Source organism: Danio rerio, chromosome 14 (genome assembly GCF_049306965.1).
Source record: "Danio rerio strain Tuebingen ecotype United States chromosome 14, GRCz12tu, whole genome shotgun sequence".
Lineage (NCBI taxonomy): Eukaryota > Metazoa > Chordata > Actinopteri > Cypriniformes > Danionidae > Danio > Danio rerio.
The window spans coordinates 32,889,785-32,906,084 of record NC_133189.1 but is presented as its reverse complement, the minus strand read 5'-3'; the positions used below and the strand labels follow the sequence as shown (position 1 = coordinate 32,906,084).

The 16,300-nt window shown below is 36.5% G+C and overlaps 2 protein-coding genes across 6 annotated transcripts in view; one reads left to right on the top strand and one right to left on the bottom strand.

Annotated features, from left to right (window-relative positions):
• Positions 1 to 11,705, bottom strand: part of tenm2a (teneurin transmembrane protein 2a) — a 1,361,633-nt gene extending 1,349,928 nt beyond the window's left edge. Inside the window, exon 1 of the mRNA XM_073921891.1 lies at positions 11,313 to 11,705. The gene's annotated coding sequence lies outside the window, so the exon portion shown is untranslated. The remainder of the gene's footprint in view (positions 1 to 11,312) is intronic.
• On the top strand, positions 11,285 to 16,291 carry insb (preproinsulin b). 5 transcript variants are annotated; one of them, XM_068213231.2, is made up of 5 exons: positions 11,285 to 11,564; positions 11,653 to 11,742; positions 13,076 to 13,200; positions 13,739 to 13,948; positions 15,914 to 16,291. In XM_068213231.2, coding segments are annotated over exons 2-5 (480 nt in total). In that variant the 5' UTR covers positions 11,285 to 11,564; positions 11,653 to 11,740; the 3' UTR covers positions 16,057 to 16,291.
• The last annotated feature ends 9 nt before the right edge of the window (positions 16,292 to 16,300 follow it).

Sequence of the window (16,300 nt, the reverse complement as noted above, 5' to 3'; positions counted from 1 at the left end):
GTCCCAGACTGGAGCTGTTAAAATATTTATTTTTTTCTTTATTTATTTTTATTAAAAATAAAGATATACAAAACATATTGTGCCTAATTTTTAAACTCTCTGATAACTAGGCATGGGACAATAAACCACAAGTCAAAAAAGTTATAAAACTGCCAAATTTTTCTGTTCTGTAAGATATTTTATTTATTTATTTTTTTGTTTTTTTTAGGACAACAGTATCTCCACCAAAAAAGATATCCAAAGATGCCATTTTAAATTGTAATGAAATCTTTGTTTTTAAAACTAAAAAAGACAGCAGAAGTCAACGATTTATTTTAACAATTTAGCCTAACCTGTTTTCTGTTCCAAAATATTATAAGAGTTTATAAATATGTTCAAAGGGGGAAAAAAGTTTTATAGTTTTTTTACCCAGACATTTAAAAAGAACATATATTAGAGCAGCAATCACGATACCAAGAAACTGTGATATTTTTATCCAAGGTTATCATACCGTCAGAAGCTTATACCGGCCCATGCCAACTGATAACCATCGGTGAGAATTTAAAGCTACATATTTTTGCATCTTAAAAAGAAATCTAGTGACCATACAATACAACAGCTGGTTATATTTTTAACTTTCTTTTTCTCATTCAAATTAGAAAAAAAATAGCCATGGACCAAATTAAAAGTAAATTAGCAGTTTTCCATATTGTCCATATTGTCCATATCATCCATATCGATGAATTTGCTCTTCAGTGTTTGGACTCTCAATAATGACTTCAAACCAAACTGAACTGAGCTAAACTGAACTGAACTTAAACACTAAAGACTGAACTACCCTGATCCAGTTACTAGGACCATTTATGTGAAGCAGCTTTGACACAATATACATTGTAAAAGCGCTATACAAATAAAGCTGAATTGAATTGAATTTAATATTTTTTCATTTTTATATTTTATGTTTCCCTGTTTATTTGTGCATTTGAAATGCACTGTGGAACCTTGATCTTTCTTCCGACAACGTTTAACCTTAAAAAGTTTGAAAAAGTGACTTTATTAACATTTCTAATAGTTTAAAGTAATATATTATCCAAGTTGATGTTGTATATCACAGTACAAATTCCTTGTAATAAACTGATATAATAAATAATAAACTGTAATAAACTGTTATTTTACAATTTTCTTTCTTTATATATTACTTTTTATACATTATATAGAGCTTTTTTCACATTTACAAGTTGATCAGTAGCAGCAGGCGTCATAGAGTGCAGTGAATGGGAGTGCACAGCAAATACAGTTTTTACTACTGTATTTTCTGAAATAATAAAAGAAAAACTTCACAATGGTGTTATCAAGACTTTTAGAAAAAGGAAAATAATTGTGTGAGACTGATGACGACCTTACTCTCAGCCCCATAGACGCTGCATTACAAACATCTCGCATAAGCAATAATTTATTTTTTTGATGCAAAGATGATATGATAAATTAACTAATATAATATAAATAAATTTATATAATGAATAAATGTTCATACATTTAAAAAAAATCTAAATATTAAAAACTTTCAAAGATTTAAGATTATGATGACCGTTAAACACGTCATAACAGGTTTGTGAAGAGGGTCCATTATTTCAAGCAACCAAAATGTCAATAAAAGTCAAAGTTTGTTAAACTGTTGAATTTTCAAAAATCAAAAGTCGACAGAGCAGAGATCAAGATCCCATCATGCAATTCACAACCGTAAATAAACAGAAAACAATTGTGCATCACAAAATACAGAAACTGTTAATTAACAGATATTTTCTACAGAATTTGAGAGGGATCTCAACATTACAAATAAATAATACAAGTATAGTTCAAAACAATTTGATAGATTTGTGATTTTTGATTTTTTGATGTTTGCCTCAGGCTACAGTAAGCAGGACAGGATCACATGCACCAAATAGATTTAAATAAATAAATACAAATAAAAATTATTCCTCTGCATCCCCTCAATAACCCTTCTTCTCCACTTCTCCTCCCTTTGTTTACCACAGCTACAATGTGTCTTGGGTTTGCAGAAGGACTGCTATGCTCACTACTTCAAATAAAAAATACAGTTCTGGAGTCCTGCACTGGCACCTATTACCAGTCTCATTAGGAAGCAGAAGCTGTGGCTCAATTTATTTCTCAGTCATTAAAACAGATACGTTGAGGAATCGATTTGACCAGTGAAAGAACTGAGACTCAATAATGCCATTCTTATTTTACATACGCACTAGTGAGAGTATTGACACGGGTGCAAAAAGCAAAGACAGCACATGCCTTAAACAACACACCAGATTGTTCTGCAGATGATCAATCAAAGAAACCTGAAAATATATATTCAGTGCTCAGCATATACAAGTTCAACACTTACAAATCTGTTAAATTCATATGCTTAATAGGAAGCTATACTAAATTATATTTGTGCCTATACATTAGATTAAACAGTACTGAAGCTAAATCTAGTACTTATCTAAATAATTGATAATAATACAACAAAATGACTTAGGACCCGGATGCAACCTTGAGTACATCCAAGTCATGGTCTTAGGAGAAAAAGAAAAGTCAAATTGTAATAAACAGGCAAAATGAGGCCATAATTACAAACATATTGTTTATTTGATGTTGTAATTATTTTTTGCAGCACCTGTGTCTTTACTATTATGTTAGGGTTAGATTTTTTTACTACATTGTAAAAACAAATCAGCAATTTATAGTTAATATTTATCAAAAAATTTTATAAAAAGAAATAAGAAAGATGGTGTACTCATTTATGCAGGGCACTGTAGATTTCAAATCTATTTGTTAATACAACCCAATGTGCCATGTTTTTAGCTCTGTGCAGGAGATCGCTGGCCTGTTAAATGGTTAAATGGCTGCACTGAGCGGGTTTAATCTCTGAGAGCATGAGTACCGCACGACAGACCCCCGGAGGCCGATCCACGTGTATCGATTAACCTGCATGTGGATGCAGAGGAGACGATTAACCTCTGCGGTCATTTTACAGTCTGCTTCCCTGCATTGCCAAATGCAACACACCCCTGCTCATTCTGCTCCGCGATAATACCAAAATCCCACTCTCTGGCCCTCTCCACAACGCTGAGCCCAGAAAATTACTCCATTTCTCCGGCACAGGCTGATCGATACGCTGCATATCTCACCAAGTATGGCAAGCCATTTTAGCTTTAATCTATTCAGTTTATGGATTTCTGGCAGCAACAATTCAATTTTAGTAGTTCAATTTCAACTGCTAATTCTATTCTTTTTTTAACCAGGATTGAGATTTTTGTGCAGACAGTTACTGATATGAAGAGTTATATTTACACTGGGCTTTAGAATTTACAGGAACAATTGGTCTCAAAGATTTGGAAGAGTCTCCTAACACTTTTGGCAATATTTCTTTTATCAATAAATACATTGTTACTATTAAATGCAAATTCCAGATACACTGAAACATATGATTCAAAAATTATTCTTTGTATTTACATTTTTTTTACTTTAAGTTGCTGTAAACAATTTATTTGGGTTTAATTCAAACAAACAAATTAAGTTAAACATTACTAAATTTAATTTGTTTGTTTAAATTGAACACATATGAGTTTTTTTGCAACAATTTTGCAGAGATCATTTTATTCAGAGTGTCGAGAATTCACTTGTCATTTTTTGAAAGGTTAATTATTGATAACTATTTTTTTTCATCATAGCAACTTCAGATATCTAAAATGGCTTGTTAACAATATTTCTATGTAATATTCACTTTTATCGTACCAGAAATGAACACTAGTACTGATATAAAAAAATGAAATTCTTTGTAGCAATTCTATTGCTGATATTGAAAATTGCACTACACTGTAAAAATTTTAGAATTTTTACAAATTTACGTGGATTGAACATAAAACAATTAAGTTGTCCTAAAAATACCCTTAAGAATTGTATTGTGTCAACTCACTTTAAATGAGTAGTTCAAACAAGCAGCAAATATATTTTTTGAGTGTAGTAAGCACATATTTGCTGACATTACAAAACAGGTTTATACTAATAGGGATTGTACTTCTGATATGGCCATTGTTTGCTTAGATCCCCATCCCCTACTCTTCATTGGGTCCGATGAATAAAAAGACAAATTCACATTAAATCGTAACATTCGAAATCAATATCAAAACTAAAAGACACATTTACATTAAACTAAAACAATCAAAACCAATACCAAACCCAAATAACAAAGGCAAATTAACATTAACCCATGACAACAGACACTAATACCACAGCCAAATAAAAAGTTCATTCATTCTGATTACTTTGGCTTAGTCCTTATTTATTAATTGGGAAACATCCATTCACACTCATACACTACGGACAATTTAGCCTACCCAATTCACCTGTACCGCATGTCTTTGGACTTGTGGGGGATACCGGAGCCCCTAGAGGAAACCCACGTGAACGCGGGGAGAACATGCAAACTCCACAGAGAAGCTAACTGATCCAGCCAAGGCTTGAACCAGCAACCTTCTTGCTGTGAACGCAACAGCACTACCTACCGTGCCACCGCGTCACCAAAGACAAATTCATATCAAAGAAAAACAGCATGTCGGTATCTTGATTTCAAAGTCATAGACACCAAACAAAACCAGGTCATTTGTAAGAGCTGTCACAGAATTGTTGCCACAGAACAAGGAAATGCAACAACCAGCACCCAAAAAAGCACCACAAGTGGATATGAGGAGCATCTTGCTATAAAGTCAACAAAAAGTATCGGCAGTGACACTCACTGCATTTTAGCAGTAAAAAAGTTACAATACAGACTATTGAGCTGAAGCTTGACTACACAAATAAATCGCAAATCAAATCAAAATCGCAATGTCTGTCAAAAAAAAAAAATTGCAATTAGATATTTTCCCCAAATCGCACAGCCATACAGAAAACTCTCAATGAATAAAAGTCAAAACGGCTTGCCATAACCCCTCAGATTCAAGTCCAGCACATCTTCATTCCACAGAGGCCTGACGAAACTTCTCAATTCTGACCCGCAGACGCTTTCACACTGCAAACACGAGGGTTCACAGAGGGTCAGTGCTGAAGAGGCTGCAAATAGGTTATCATGCTCGGAATAAAGCTCACCGCTGGGTATGTTTGGCAGGGAATTCTCCTGAAAATATTCCCTAATGGCAAAAGAGAATCATGGCTGAATAGCTCAGAGGAGGAATGTTGAAAGCAATCTCCAGGGAGAAAATATGCCCACGAACGCTGGCATCGATCACATTGAAGATGACACAGCAGTACGAAAATGAGACAAAACTCAATTCCAACAGTTCATATTCCATTTTTCTCCTTCGCAGCTGAGGACTAAAAGGGCAATTACCTAGCACTTCAGAAATGCCTCTTTCTTTACAAAGAGATAAAGAGAGCCGTAGCTCCGGCTTGTTGTTTTATTCTGCGGGGATTTGTCATATCTGGGACATTTAGCCATTTTCTCAACTGTCAACTCATCCTTTCAGTCAGCTCCATCATTCTGCGGGGACATTTATCATATCCAGATATCAGCGGGATCGTGGCAAGGTATTTGGACTTTTACTAATTTGCAGGATTGCAGGTCTTTATAACAAGGATATAAAGGATTCTTTATATCAGGAAACTGATTTTTGCTAGTTATCAGCAGTATCATTACAACTAATAAACACTTTCATTCTTGATACTAGTAATGAGGTCATCACTCAGAGAAAGTGAATTATTAATATCAGGAATTTCATTTCAATTATTAAAAATACATCACTAATATATATCAAGCAAAATGTCATGGAAATCATATCGATAATTAATTTTGCATAACTTTGGTTTCTAAACTGATTTTTACTTATTACTTGATATTTCAGGAGATTTTCAGATATAAACAGGTGCGCTTCTGGCCAGTACAGGCCCTATGACAACATTTCAGGGGTGTCGGGATGAAAGGGAAGAGGGGGTTATGAGCCGGAGAGGTATTGCAAACGAAATTGAAAGGGCTAGGAGGTAAAGTCGAAGACAAAAGTGAAGAGAGTGGGGGTGGGGTTGATTGTGGCATCTGATGGCCCACTAATACTATCTCTTGGGGCCCCAAAATGATGTAGACCCTTAGGGCCTACTCACTTGGCAGGCCCTGGCCCAGTTGGAAAAAGTGTGCATGGTTTACTTGGGCTTTGGCACGGTACGCTTGTGTGTGAGTGCAAAACGTGCCTGAGCCCGAAACTGAAAGCGAGACATGACTTTTAAGCCACTGCTTGATCCGGATTAATTAATAATTTTTACTGTTCAATGAACGCAAACTGTCGTAGTTTATTAAAGAAGCAAACCCCTCACTGCACGACAGCTGCGCACCTTCAGCAAACCGTCAAAAGGGGCTGATCTGTTCAGTGAAATATTTAACTGCGTGTCACTGCATCTCATTCATTTTCTTTTCGGCTTAGTCCCTTTATTAAACCAGAGTCGCCACAGCAGAATGAACCGCCAACTTATCCAGCATATTTTTACGCATTTTTACTTTCAGCTGCAACCCATCTCTGGGAAACATCCACACACACTCATTCACACACACACACTACAGATAATTTAGGCGTCCCAATTCACCTGTACCGCATGTCTTTGGACTGTGGGGAAAACCGGAGCACCCAGAGGAAACCCACACAAACGCAGGGAGAACATGCAAACTCCACACAGAAACGCCAACTGAACTAACCCAGCCGAGGCTCAAACCAGCAACCTTCTTGCTGTGTGTGAGGTGACACCACTACCTACTGCACAACTGTGTCGCCTGTCACTGCATCTCAAACGACATAAACGATCAAACTAGAGAAATCTCCACTGTGCTGAGCGAGAGCGCTTCTGACCAGCGCATCATCGATGATGTAATCGTGCCCGAATGTAATGTGAGTGCGGGCCGTCGGAGGAGACAGGAGGGGGGACAACCGTGCTTTAGCCCGGTTTAAGGCAACTGTACATAGTGTGAGTACGCCCTTAAAATCGTCCTAACTTCCAAAATACAAGACCAATTTTTCACGATCATTCCCGAGGGCAGGGATGGGCACACTTGATTGGCACACCAGGGCCGGTGTCCTGCATAGCTTTGCTCCAACCCTAATCAAACACACCTGCCTGTAGTTTTCTAGTGATCTTGAAGACACTGATTAATGTTCAGGTGTGTTTGATTAGCATTGGAGCAAAACTCTGCAGGGACACCAGCCCTCCAGGCTCAAGTCTGCTCATCCCTGCTCTAGAGCATTGTTTAAGAACTTTTTGTTTTGTTTTTAAAAGAGGGACATAGGAGAGATTAACACTTCTTATTTTGATGGGTTATCTCTGTTTTTCTAGAGTATCATTTTATTTGTTTCTTTGGTAGGTTAATTATATAAATTTATTTCTAGATCTGTGTGTTTATTATTTGCAGTTGTCTCTGTAAATTAGTACTGGGTAAATCGAGGCTTCATGAAACACTGAAACAGTCGAAGCAAATGTGTCGAAGCTTTGAAATGTTTCGCAACCTGTCTCTACCGTGACACCTAGTAAGCATTTTTTTATGTATTGCTCTGGAACAGCAAAAAAAGCTAAGTAAAAAGAGGAGTTAAACCCCATGTTGTAGATTTGAGGTTTCAAGTGATTTAGTGAAGTGGTGAGTTCCTGACTAGTGTGCTAAGACAATGGGTTCGAATGCAGAGTGATGCATAGACATTAGTTTTTAAATGCTCTGTTCTTGAAATTTAATTTTTTACATCAGTCTGAAATCCGAAAAAACTTTGCTTTGGTCATAAAAAAGTAACATTACCAAAATACATCAGGTCATAAATTCAAAGTATTTGTACAAGTCGGGGTTCGAACACAGGATAATTGCAGCACACTTACTCTGTGTGCACACACAGTCCATTAGGCTACATGAGATTTCTGATCCTGCCAGTCAATCGTAGATTTGCCAGGTCTCGAAATGCTTCTGAAATGACCCAGACTCAACTTTATTATCCCATTTAGGAAACTAAAATTGCAGCAAGATGCCATGACACAGGTGAAGTTCCATGTACACATTCCCAAAATAGTCACACAACATACAACACATCACTTTTTAGATGCATCTCCCTCCCCACTAGACTCATTTAATGACCTAAGGGCCACAATTAAAAAATAATTTCTAAATAATTTCTTGGTTTGACGGCTTAACATAATTTTAATGTTTAATTATTACATTATTTTATTGCGTGTCACTACAAGTAGATACAATAATTATTAAATTTTTATTCGATTTTATTAAAACTGGAAATGTGATCCCTGATATCAAAAACTGTCATTGCTACTACAGTAGAAATTCAATTCCTCAATTCAAGAATCATCATTTCAACTAGTGAAAAATCTACTGCTGACATCAAGAAATCATATCCTTCAAATGAATAAAAGCCAAAGTGGCTTGCCAAAGCAGGTCGGAATGTGTGTGTGTGTGTGTGTGTGAAAAACACTCAATCTGATGTGCTATATTTAACGCGGATTCCTGCTCTCACCTCCTTGAGTTTAGTATTCCACTGTAAATCTGCAAAAAAAAGGACAGTAAAAGTGCAAACGCCAGTCTTGCATGTTTTGGAGTAGGAGCGGAGTGGCAGGGTGAGGGGTAGGTCACAGTAGAGGTTAGTGCTGAATTACGGACTGTCAGTGGTGGGACAGGGAGCGCAGACGCCCCAGGGACCCTGTCACTGCTTCAGGCTGACAGACATAGTGTCCAGACGAAGAACAAACCAGAGTCAGACTGGACGTTCTTTCTGGAAAACTGTATTTGACTTTGACTTTCCTGCTGTCACTGATGGACACAAGGCAGCTTTATATAAATTGCGCTTGTTACCAATACAAAGTTTAGTGTAAGCATATTTGGACTATTAGATCTTTAATCCAGGGACATCATGTCAGATTACTGTTTCTTACACCTGAACTAGGGCTGGGCGATATGGCAAAAATGCTATCTCAATTAATTATTCTCCATATTGAACGATAACGATGTATATTTCCATATCAGTTTTTAATGCTTACAGATTTAGGAGTATCCCAACAATGACTGAAGCCACAAAATAAGAGGGTCCATTAAATAGCATAACCTATTTTCGGTGGCTGAAAATTTGGTGCATCTCTAATACCAACACATTTCTACATTCCCATTGTACATTTCTGCTGTGTGATTTGGCTCTTAGATCAATATATCAGCGTTCAACAATAGCCGCGTTTCCACTATCGCGCCTAAAGCGGACGAGCCAGGGCGAGCCAAGGCTACTGGCGTTTCCACTGTCACTTCCGGGGCCTAATCGGGCCAAAGCGGGGCTTTCTTGGGGCCAGCGGCCGGCCTTTTTCGGCCCGCCGAATACCTTGGGCCAAGGAGGGCCAGCTGCCTGTATGTGTGTGTAAGACCGGGCAAGAGCAGTCCCTTCACAACTCTGTTGATGCCGCGAGCGGGCAGATTTTGAGATAATACACAATATAAATACAACAGAAAGACATAAAACTTAAATTACATGCCCACTTTCGTAGACTTTAAACAATATAGTGTCATATCTTGATAAAATAGCCTAAGCTGTATTGAAATTAAAGAATTACAAATATCGGATATATATAAAATCGCATTAAATAAATAAACCAATATAAAATAAACAAAAGCTAGCTATAACAATGTAGGTAGCCTATATACAATACATAAATCAAACCGTTTTAAAGCCACTTATAGCCTAACTTTCATTTTACAAAGACCTAGGCCCTGTCTGAAAAAAAAAGATTTTAGATATTTTCTAAAAACAATAAACACCGGAGAAGGTTTGAAATATTATTTATAAAGTATTTGGATACGATGATATTAATCAAATCGCGCAAACAGAGCATTATTTGGGTGAGTGAATGCAGAATCTAGCCAACCTTTTTTTCTGTCACTCAGTCCTGCGCAGCACTCGCTTTAACGCATTGGGGGAAAGCCCAAACACAAAATGTGTTCTATATCCTCAAACAAGAGTTTATGTTGTTATATGATGTGGTAAAATTTATAAATGAAACTTTAAATGAAGAGCTTTAGTGAATAGCTGCCGAGCGAAACAAATATGGCTATATTTTATTAGGCTACTCGCTCTTATGCCGGAAACACTTAACACGACGTCTATCAAAACGAGGATGTTATAAAATACATGCCATATCGAGTTATAAAGGAAAATAAAATTTCAAATTTAAAATATAAAAAAAATATAATTATATTATTATTTTATATTAGAAATTTTATATTAGAAATATAAAATTTCTGTGGCTTTATATTATGGACGGGTGCGTTCTCTGACAGTGGAAACGCGACATGATTTCGGCCTCATTTCTCAACCTCCTGGGCTATTGGCCCGGCCCGGCCCGATTAAAGCCCTGGCTCGCACTGGCCCGATAGTGGAACTGCGGCTAATAAGGACTGCCCGATGGCCCAGGGCCAATGTGCGAGACCCTCAGTAGACAAGATCGTTACAGGCCCGATCAGACTAATGCTGCCTTGTCACTTAAGTTTTTTTGTTTGTCTGTAACTATTTGTCAATTGCGTGCAAATACAGTGTTAGAATCAATAACAGTTTGTGCTTTTAAGCCTTTAAATACCATCTTCTCTGTAAAGTAATAATCCCCATCGCAAGAAGGTCGCTGGTTCAAGCCTCAGCTGGGTCAGTTGGCATTTCTGTGTGGCATTTCATTTAGTGAGTTTCACTGGTTTTACAGTGCAGTTATCCGTGGTAGCGGGGGTTTCCTCCAGGTGCTCCGGTTTCCCCCACAGTCCAAAGACATGCGGTTTAAGTAAATTGAATAAACTAAATAGGCCATAGTTTATGTGTGTGAATGATTGTGTATGGTTGTTTCCCAGTACTGGGTTGCAGCGGGAATGGCATCGCTGCATAAAATATATGCTGGATAAGTTGGCGGTTCATTCCGATGTGGCAACCCTGATTAATAAAGGGACTAAGCCGAAAAGAAAATGAATGAATGAATAAATATGTCTCCTTTGTTTATTTATGTAGTATATTACACAACAAGTCATATAAATGTAATTATAAAGTATGCTACAATATAAAATACTAGCTAGCCTAATGTAATATAATACAAATAACATGAAGAGTGATTGCCTTTTACTTGCAGGAATACTAAACGATATCCAGAATATTTCTTTTCAAGGTGACCGGGGTGTTAATATGGTAATTCAGGTAATTCATTAAGTCTGATTAGCTCACTATTCGCGGCCCCCTGATAACGGCCTCACAAACACACACACACAGATGAAGAGAATTGAAAGAATGTTATATTACCTCAGGGGGTCCCGTTGGACCGGTCATCTGCGTGTCCCTGTTTGAGCAAACTTAAAAGGTAAAGATGCTGATGCTCTTCAGCTTCAACTTCACACTTTTTCCCCAGGAGTGAGGGCTTTTTCAGCAGGCCTCGTGCCGCTTCACACACCTCCGAGCCCTGACTCCACATCCTTTCAAAATCCACACTTTCATCACATTTCCAACACTTCGGAGAGATACTTCCTGCTTTCTTTCGTCCACAAGGACCCGCCGGTTTGTTAAAGTTGTCGTCTGTAAGTTTTGCTTGTTTGTCACCACCTTTGTGTTAAAACCTGAAATTGAATTTATACTGAAATAATAGGATTACAAAGACTCGGCGCGGCTCCTCACCTCAGGAAATGTTAGGAGGAACAGGTGTGGCTGTTGGTGAATAGGATGTATATTCGAACATGTAAGTAAAATGTCTGCCGCTTCTGTTCTGACCCACCGAGAGAACAACAAAACGTTGCCAGTGGTGATTACATTTACATAACTGCTTTGATAATATAGGCTACCGTCAAATCATTCAAATTATTATCATTGTTAAAGTTTGTTCTCAATATTTATATTTTAACATCATTGCAGCAGCAGCATTGTGACTTTGTATTACCCTACAAATGTGTAATGTTGCCCTAATGTTAGTTGGTAATTTTTTTAAAGAATCCAAATTAAGACCCCCGACATTAACACGGTAATTAAAGATTAAATGTAATTGATATTTACTATTCATAATCTTTAATGTTTTTAACAATGTGCTCAAACTAATATTTGACAACAAAGCTATAATCAGGATTATGCATTTGTTTCTAATATAAGAACAAAGTTACTTTATAATAACTTTTTATTTATGCATTACCAGCTAAATTACATTTTGCTTTCATGTGCATTTGTCCCTCTGTGTTCGGTTGTTCTGTCATAGGTTAGTGTTTTTTTATGTATTGTATTTTATATGTATTACTATTGTATTGTATTTCTATATTTTGTTGTAATTTTGTTGTAGTTTTGTTGTTTTATAAAATGCAAAAAGCACATAAATAAACATTTAAAAAATAATCCAATTTCAATAACTTTATTTAATGCTATTTTTAGGTTTTATTTTTGACTATTAATTTATTTATTTGGCAATAGCTTATACACCTTATAGTTCCTTTTAGATTATTTTTGCAACCATAAAACAGCATAACCAGAACGTTGCTAGATGGTTATTTTAAATAACATACAAATAACCTATCCAGGGCAACCATAAAAAAAGGAATCAGAGCTTTGCAGAAACAAAAATGTTTCTAATTGTCATCCTATTTAAATTTCACATAAACAAATGAAAAAGTTTAATTATCCCAGCTGCTATGAGAGGAGGTTATAAATGATCCTATTTATAACCTTACTAATTTACACAGACATTACATATGCAAAGAATAGTGGCAAGCAAGCACATATTTCCCACCAAAACCGACCAGACCCCTCAAATGATTATTATTACAAGCTTATCATAGAGTATCATGCATAAAGGTAAACCAATTTGAACACTTTTGACTCCCTTTTAACCAAAACAAGGAACAGGCTGCATCTTTAAGTTGAATAAACAATTGAGCGAGACAAGCTAAGAAATGATAGTAATGCTAAACCCAATAACACTCCTGACCTGTACTTTTTAATCTGATCGTAATAAAGCCCATTACAGTTATCTGATATGTTCCTAATACCTCTTAGCAAGATGACATGCATAAGGAGTCATATCATTACAGGGGAACTTTTGTTTTTCCGCTGATGCCATCAAGAGCAATGGGCCAGGCAGCAGGAAGGTATATAAGCAGCACAATTCAGGCCCAATCCTGGCCACTCTTCACAGACTCTGCTCACTCAGGAAAAGGTAAGTGGGAAAACAGACAGGTCTGGGCTGCTTTTTTAAATGATAATGAGATAACAAAGGAAGCAGGAAACTAATGTTAGGTGTTTTTATTCTGTTTAAATGATGATGGTCGTTTTACATTTATATGTAGAGCACTTTTCACAATACACATTTACAGTCTGCTGTGTTAATGGTTATAAAAACAATTGTAATAATGATAACAAGTACAAACTTTCTTCGAATATTTGGTGCAGTTTATTTACAAGAGTACAAGGGTTTTCGTTTAAAAAAAGAACACGATATTTTCATTTTATAAAAGAGAATTCAAAAATTTACTTGACTGTTTAATTCTAATGCTGTTTTAATAAAGTTAATAATATTTAATTGTTATTTTGATTATACATTTTATATAAAACTTAATATTTTATATATGTATATATTCATTTTATAAAATATCAAGAACATAATAATAATAATAATAGGAATAATATTGTATTTAAATAATTTATTCTAACTGGAATTATTGATGTTACAAAGCATATCAAATCTTGAATTGCAGGGTGTGCATGTCCTCAGTCTGTGTCCACCATGGTCCTGTTGCTGCAGGCGTCAGTATTAATCCTGCTGCTGGCGTCTCTGCCTGGATCACAGTCTTCTCCATCCCAGCATCTGTGTGGTTCAAGCCTGGTGGATGCGCTTTACCTAGTGTGTGGGCCTAGAGGTTTCTTCTACACAAACAGAGGCAGGAGAGACCTGGAGACCTTGCTGGGTGAGCAACGTCTCCAACTTATACGTGCACAGTAGGACACTTTAACCATGAAACCGACGATTTGAAGATTTTATAGTAATTTTTTAAAAATAAATAAATAAATAAATATATATATATATATATATATATATATATATATATATATATATATATATATAATAAAGCAGTGGCTCAAACTGGATTCCTAGAGGGCCGCAGCTCTGCAGTTTACCTCAAAACTCACACCTGCTTAATAGTCCCTAGTAGTCTTGAACACCTTGATTAGCTGCATCAGCTGTATTTGATTAGGGCTGGAGCAAAACAGAGTGTAGAGTTGCGGCCCTCCAGGAATCCAGTTTGAGATGGAAGGAGAGCATTCAAAATACACAAAGTCATAGGTCTCCAACTGGATTCCTGGAGGGCCGAAGCTCTACAGTTTTGCTCCAACCCTCATCAAACACAGCTGATCCAACTAATCAAGGTGTTCAAGACTACTAGAGACTATTAAGCAGGTGTGAGATGGAGCTGGTTGGAGCTGAACTATGCAGAGCTGCAGCCCTCCCGGACTTGACTTTGAGGCCATTGCACCAAGTGTTTCTTTAAGCACTTCCAGTTTTTCTCTAAAAGTTTTATTTTACAAAACATTTAAGCGGTATTCTGCACTGCACTGAGCTGTAAATTCTCCTCTCCTCTAAGCAGCTCATACACCAAACTTTAGTTGTGTGTATCTGGATTCTGTAGGTTATTACAAAAAGAGATATATTCTTCTTATAATAATAATAATAATAAAGTCCCACCATTTTTTTCTGAATTGTGAAGTAAAACACACAACCCCTCTGTAAAAACAATTGACTCTTATACTCAAGCTAAGAAGCCAGGATTTTAGACTTCTGAACAGGATTTTGAAGATTTTAGATATATAAATGTATGCAAATTAGCACATATTTGATTAAATAATGTCTCACTTGCATATTTAATGATAATATATTAGATCTATGATACAAAAATATTTACTTAAGAGTTAGTTCACCCAAAAAAAAACTGTTATTAATGTTCAAGTTAAAGTTCAGAAAGGACTATTAAAATAATATTAAAAAGCCACGCTTAACACAACATTTCAGTCTGGACTGAGGAACTAAAAGAAGATTTTGATCACTTGATTTAAGAGATCGTACGGGAGTGTGAAAATGCAGCAGCTCTGAGGGATAGGTTGGGGCTAGATTATGAAGGGATTTACATACCAGTAAAAGCACTTTAAAAGCCAATGGAGACCCCTTAGAAGAGGGGTAATGTGGTCAAGTCTCCTACTATTACAAATGAATCCAGCATTAGCATTTTGGACCAACTGAAGGAGAGAAATTTGTGTTTTTTGGAAAAAGATTTTTAATTACACATGTCGTTTCAAGCTCTGAAGACCCCTGTTCATCTTCAGAGCACAAATGTTTTTTTTGGATGCACACTCTTATCCTCTTTAGACAACAAACTCCAGAAAAGGAACCAAAAACATTATCAACATTACACAGGACTGCAGTGGTTCTACTGTAATCATACGAATTCAATGAAAATAGTTGTGCAAATAAATAATAATAAATAACTATGTCTTTGTCAAGGTGGGCATTTACTATTTGCTTTGCCAGACGAGCAAACAAACTTGTTTTGCATTTTTTTTGGTGCACAAAATTGTTCATGGTCACAGTTGAACCACTGAAAACACATGGAATGCTTTTGGTTCCTTTGAATGTCTCTGGAGCATTGCGGTCTACAGAGGGCCGGAAAGCTCTAAAATATCTTTATTTGTGTTCCGAATAACAAAGGTCTCAGGGAATTGAAATGACATGAGGGTGAGTAATTGACAACGATTTACATTACTGGGTGAACTGACCTTTCAATGTAATCAATCAACTGGTGATAAATGATAATTAATTGTTTGCCCATTTTCACCTTAATGGTCTCGTCTTAACTAACTCCTTCCTCTTCTCCTCCCAGCTTTGCTCTCAAATTTAGCAGGTTATGAGGCAGCAGATGCGGATCCGCTGAAAGAGAAGGTGATGAAGATGAAGAGGGGGATTGTGGAGCAATGCTGCCACAGGCCCTGCACCATCTACCACCTGGAGGACTACTGCAGCTGAACAGCCAGCGCAAAGCATGTTCAGCTTAGCAATAAATGACCATTACACGCAAGAAAAGTCATTGTTTGCTTGACATTTCAAATGGAAGCTTGTAGTAAAGATCCACCGAAAGCAACAAATAAATTGACTGAAATACATGGTGCTTTTCCTTGGCTTGTAGCACCATCTGCTGGAACATTTGATCTTTAACAGATGAGAAATCGTGATCAATGAATAAAATATCAGTGTTATGATGAGATTGGAA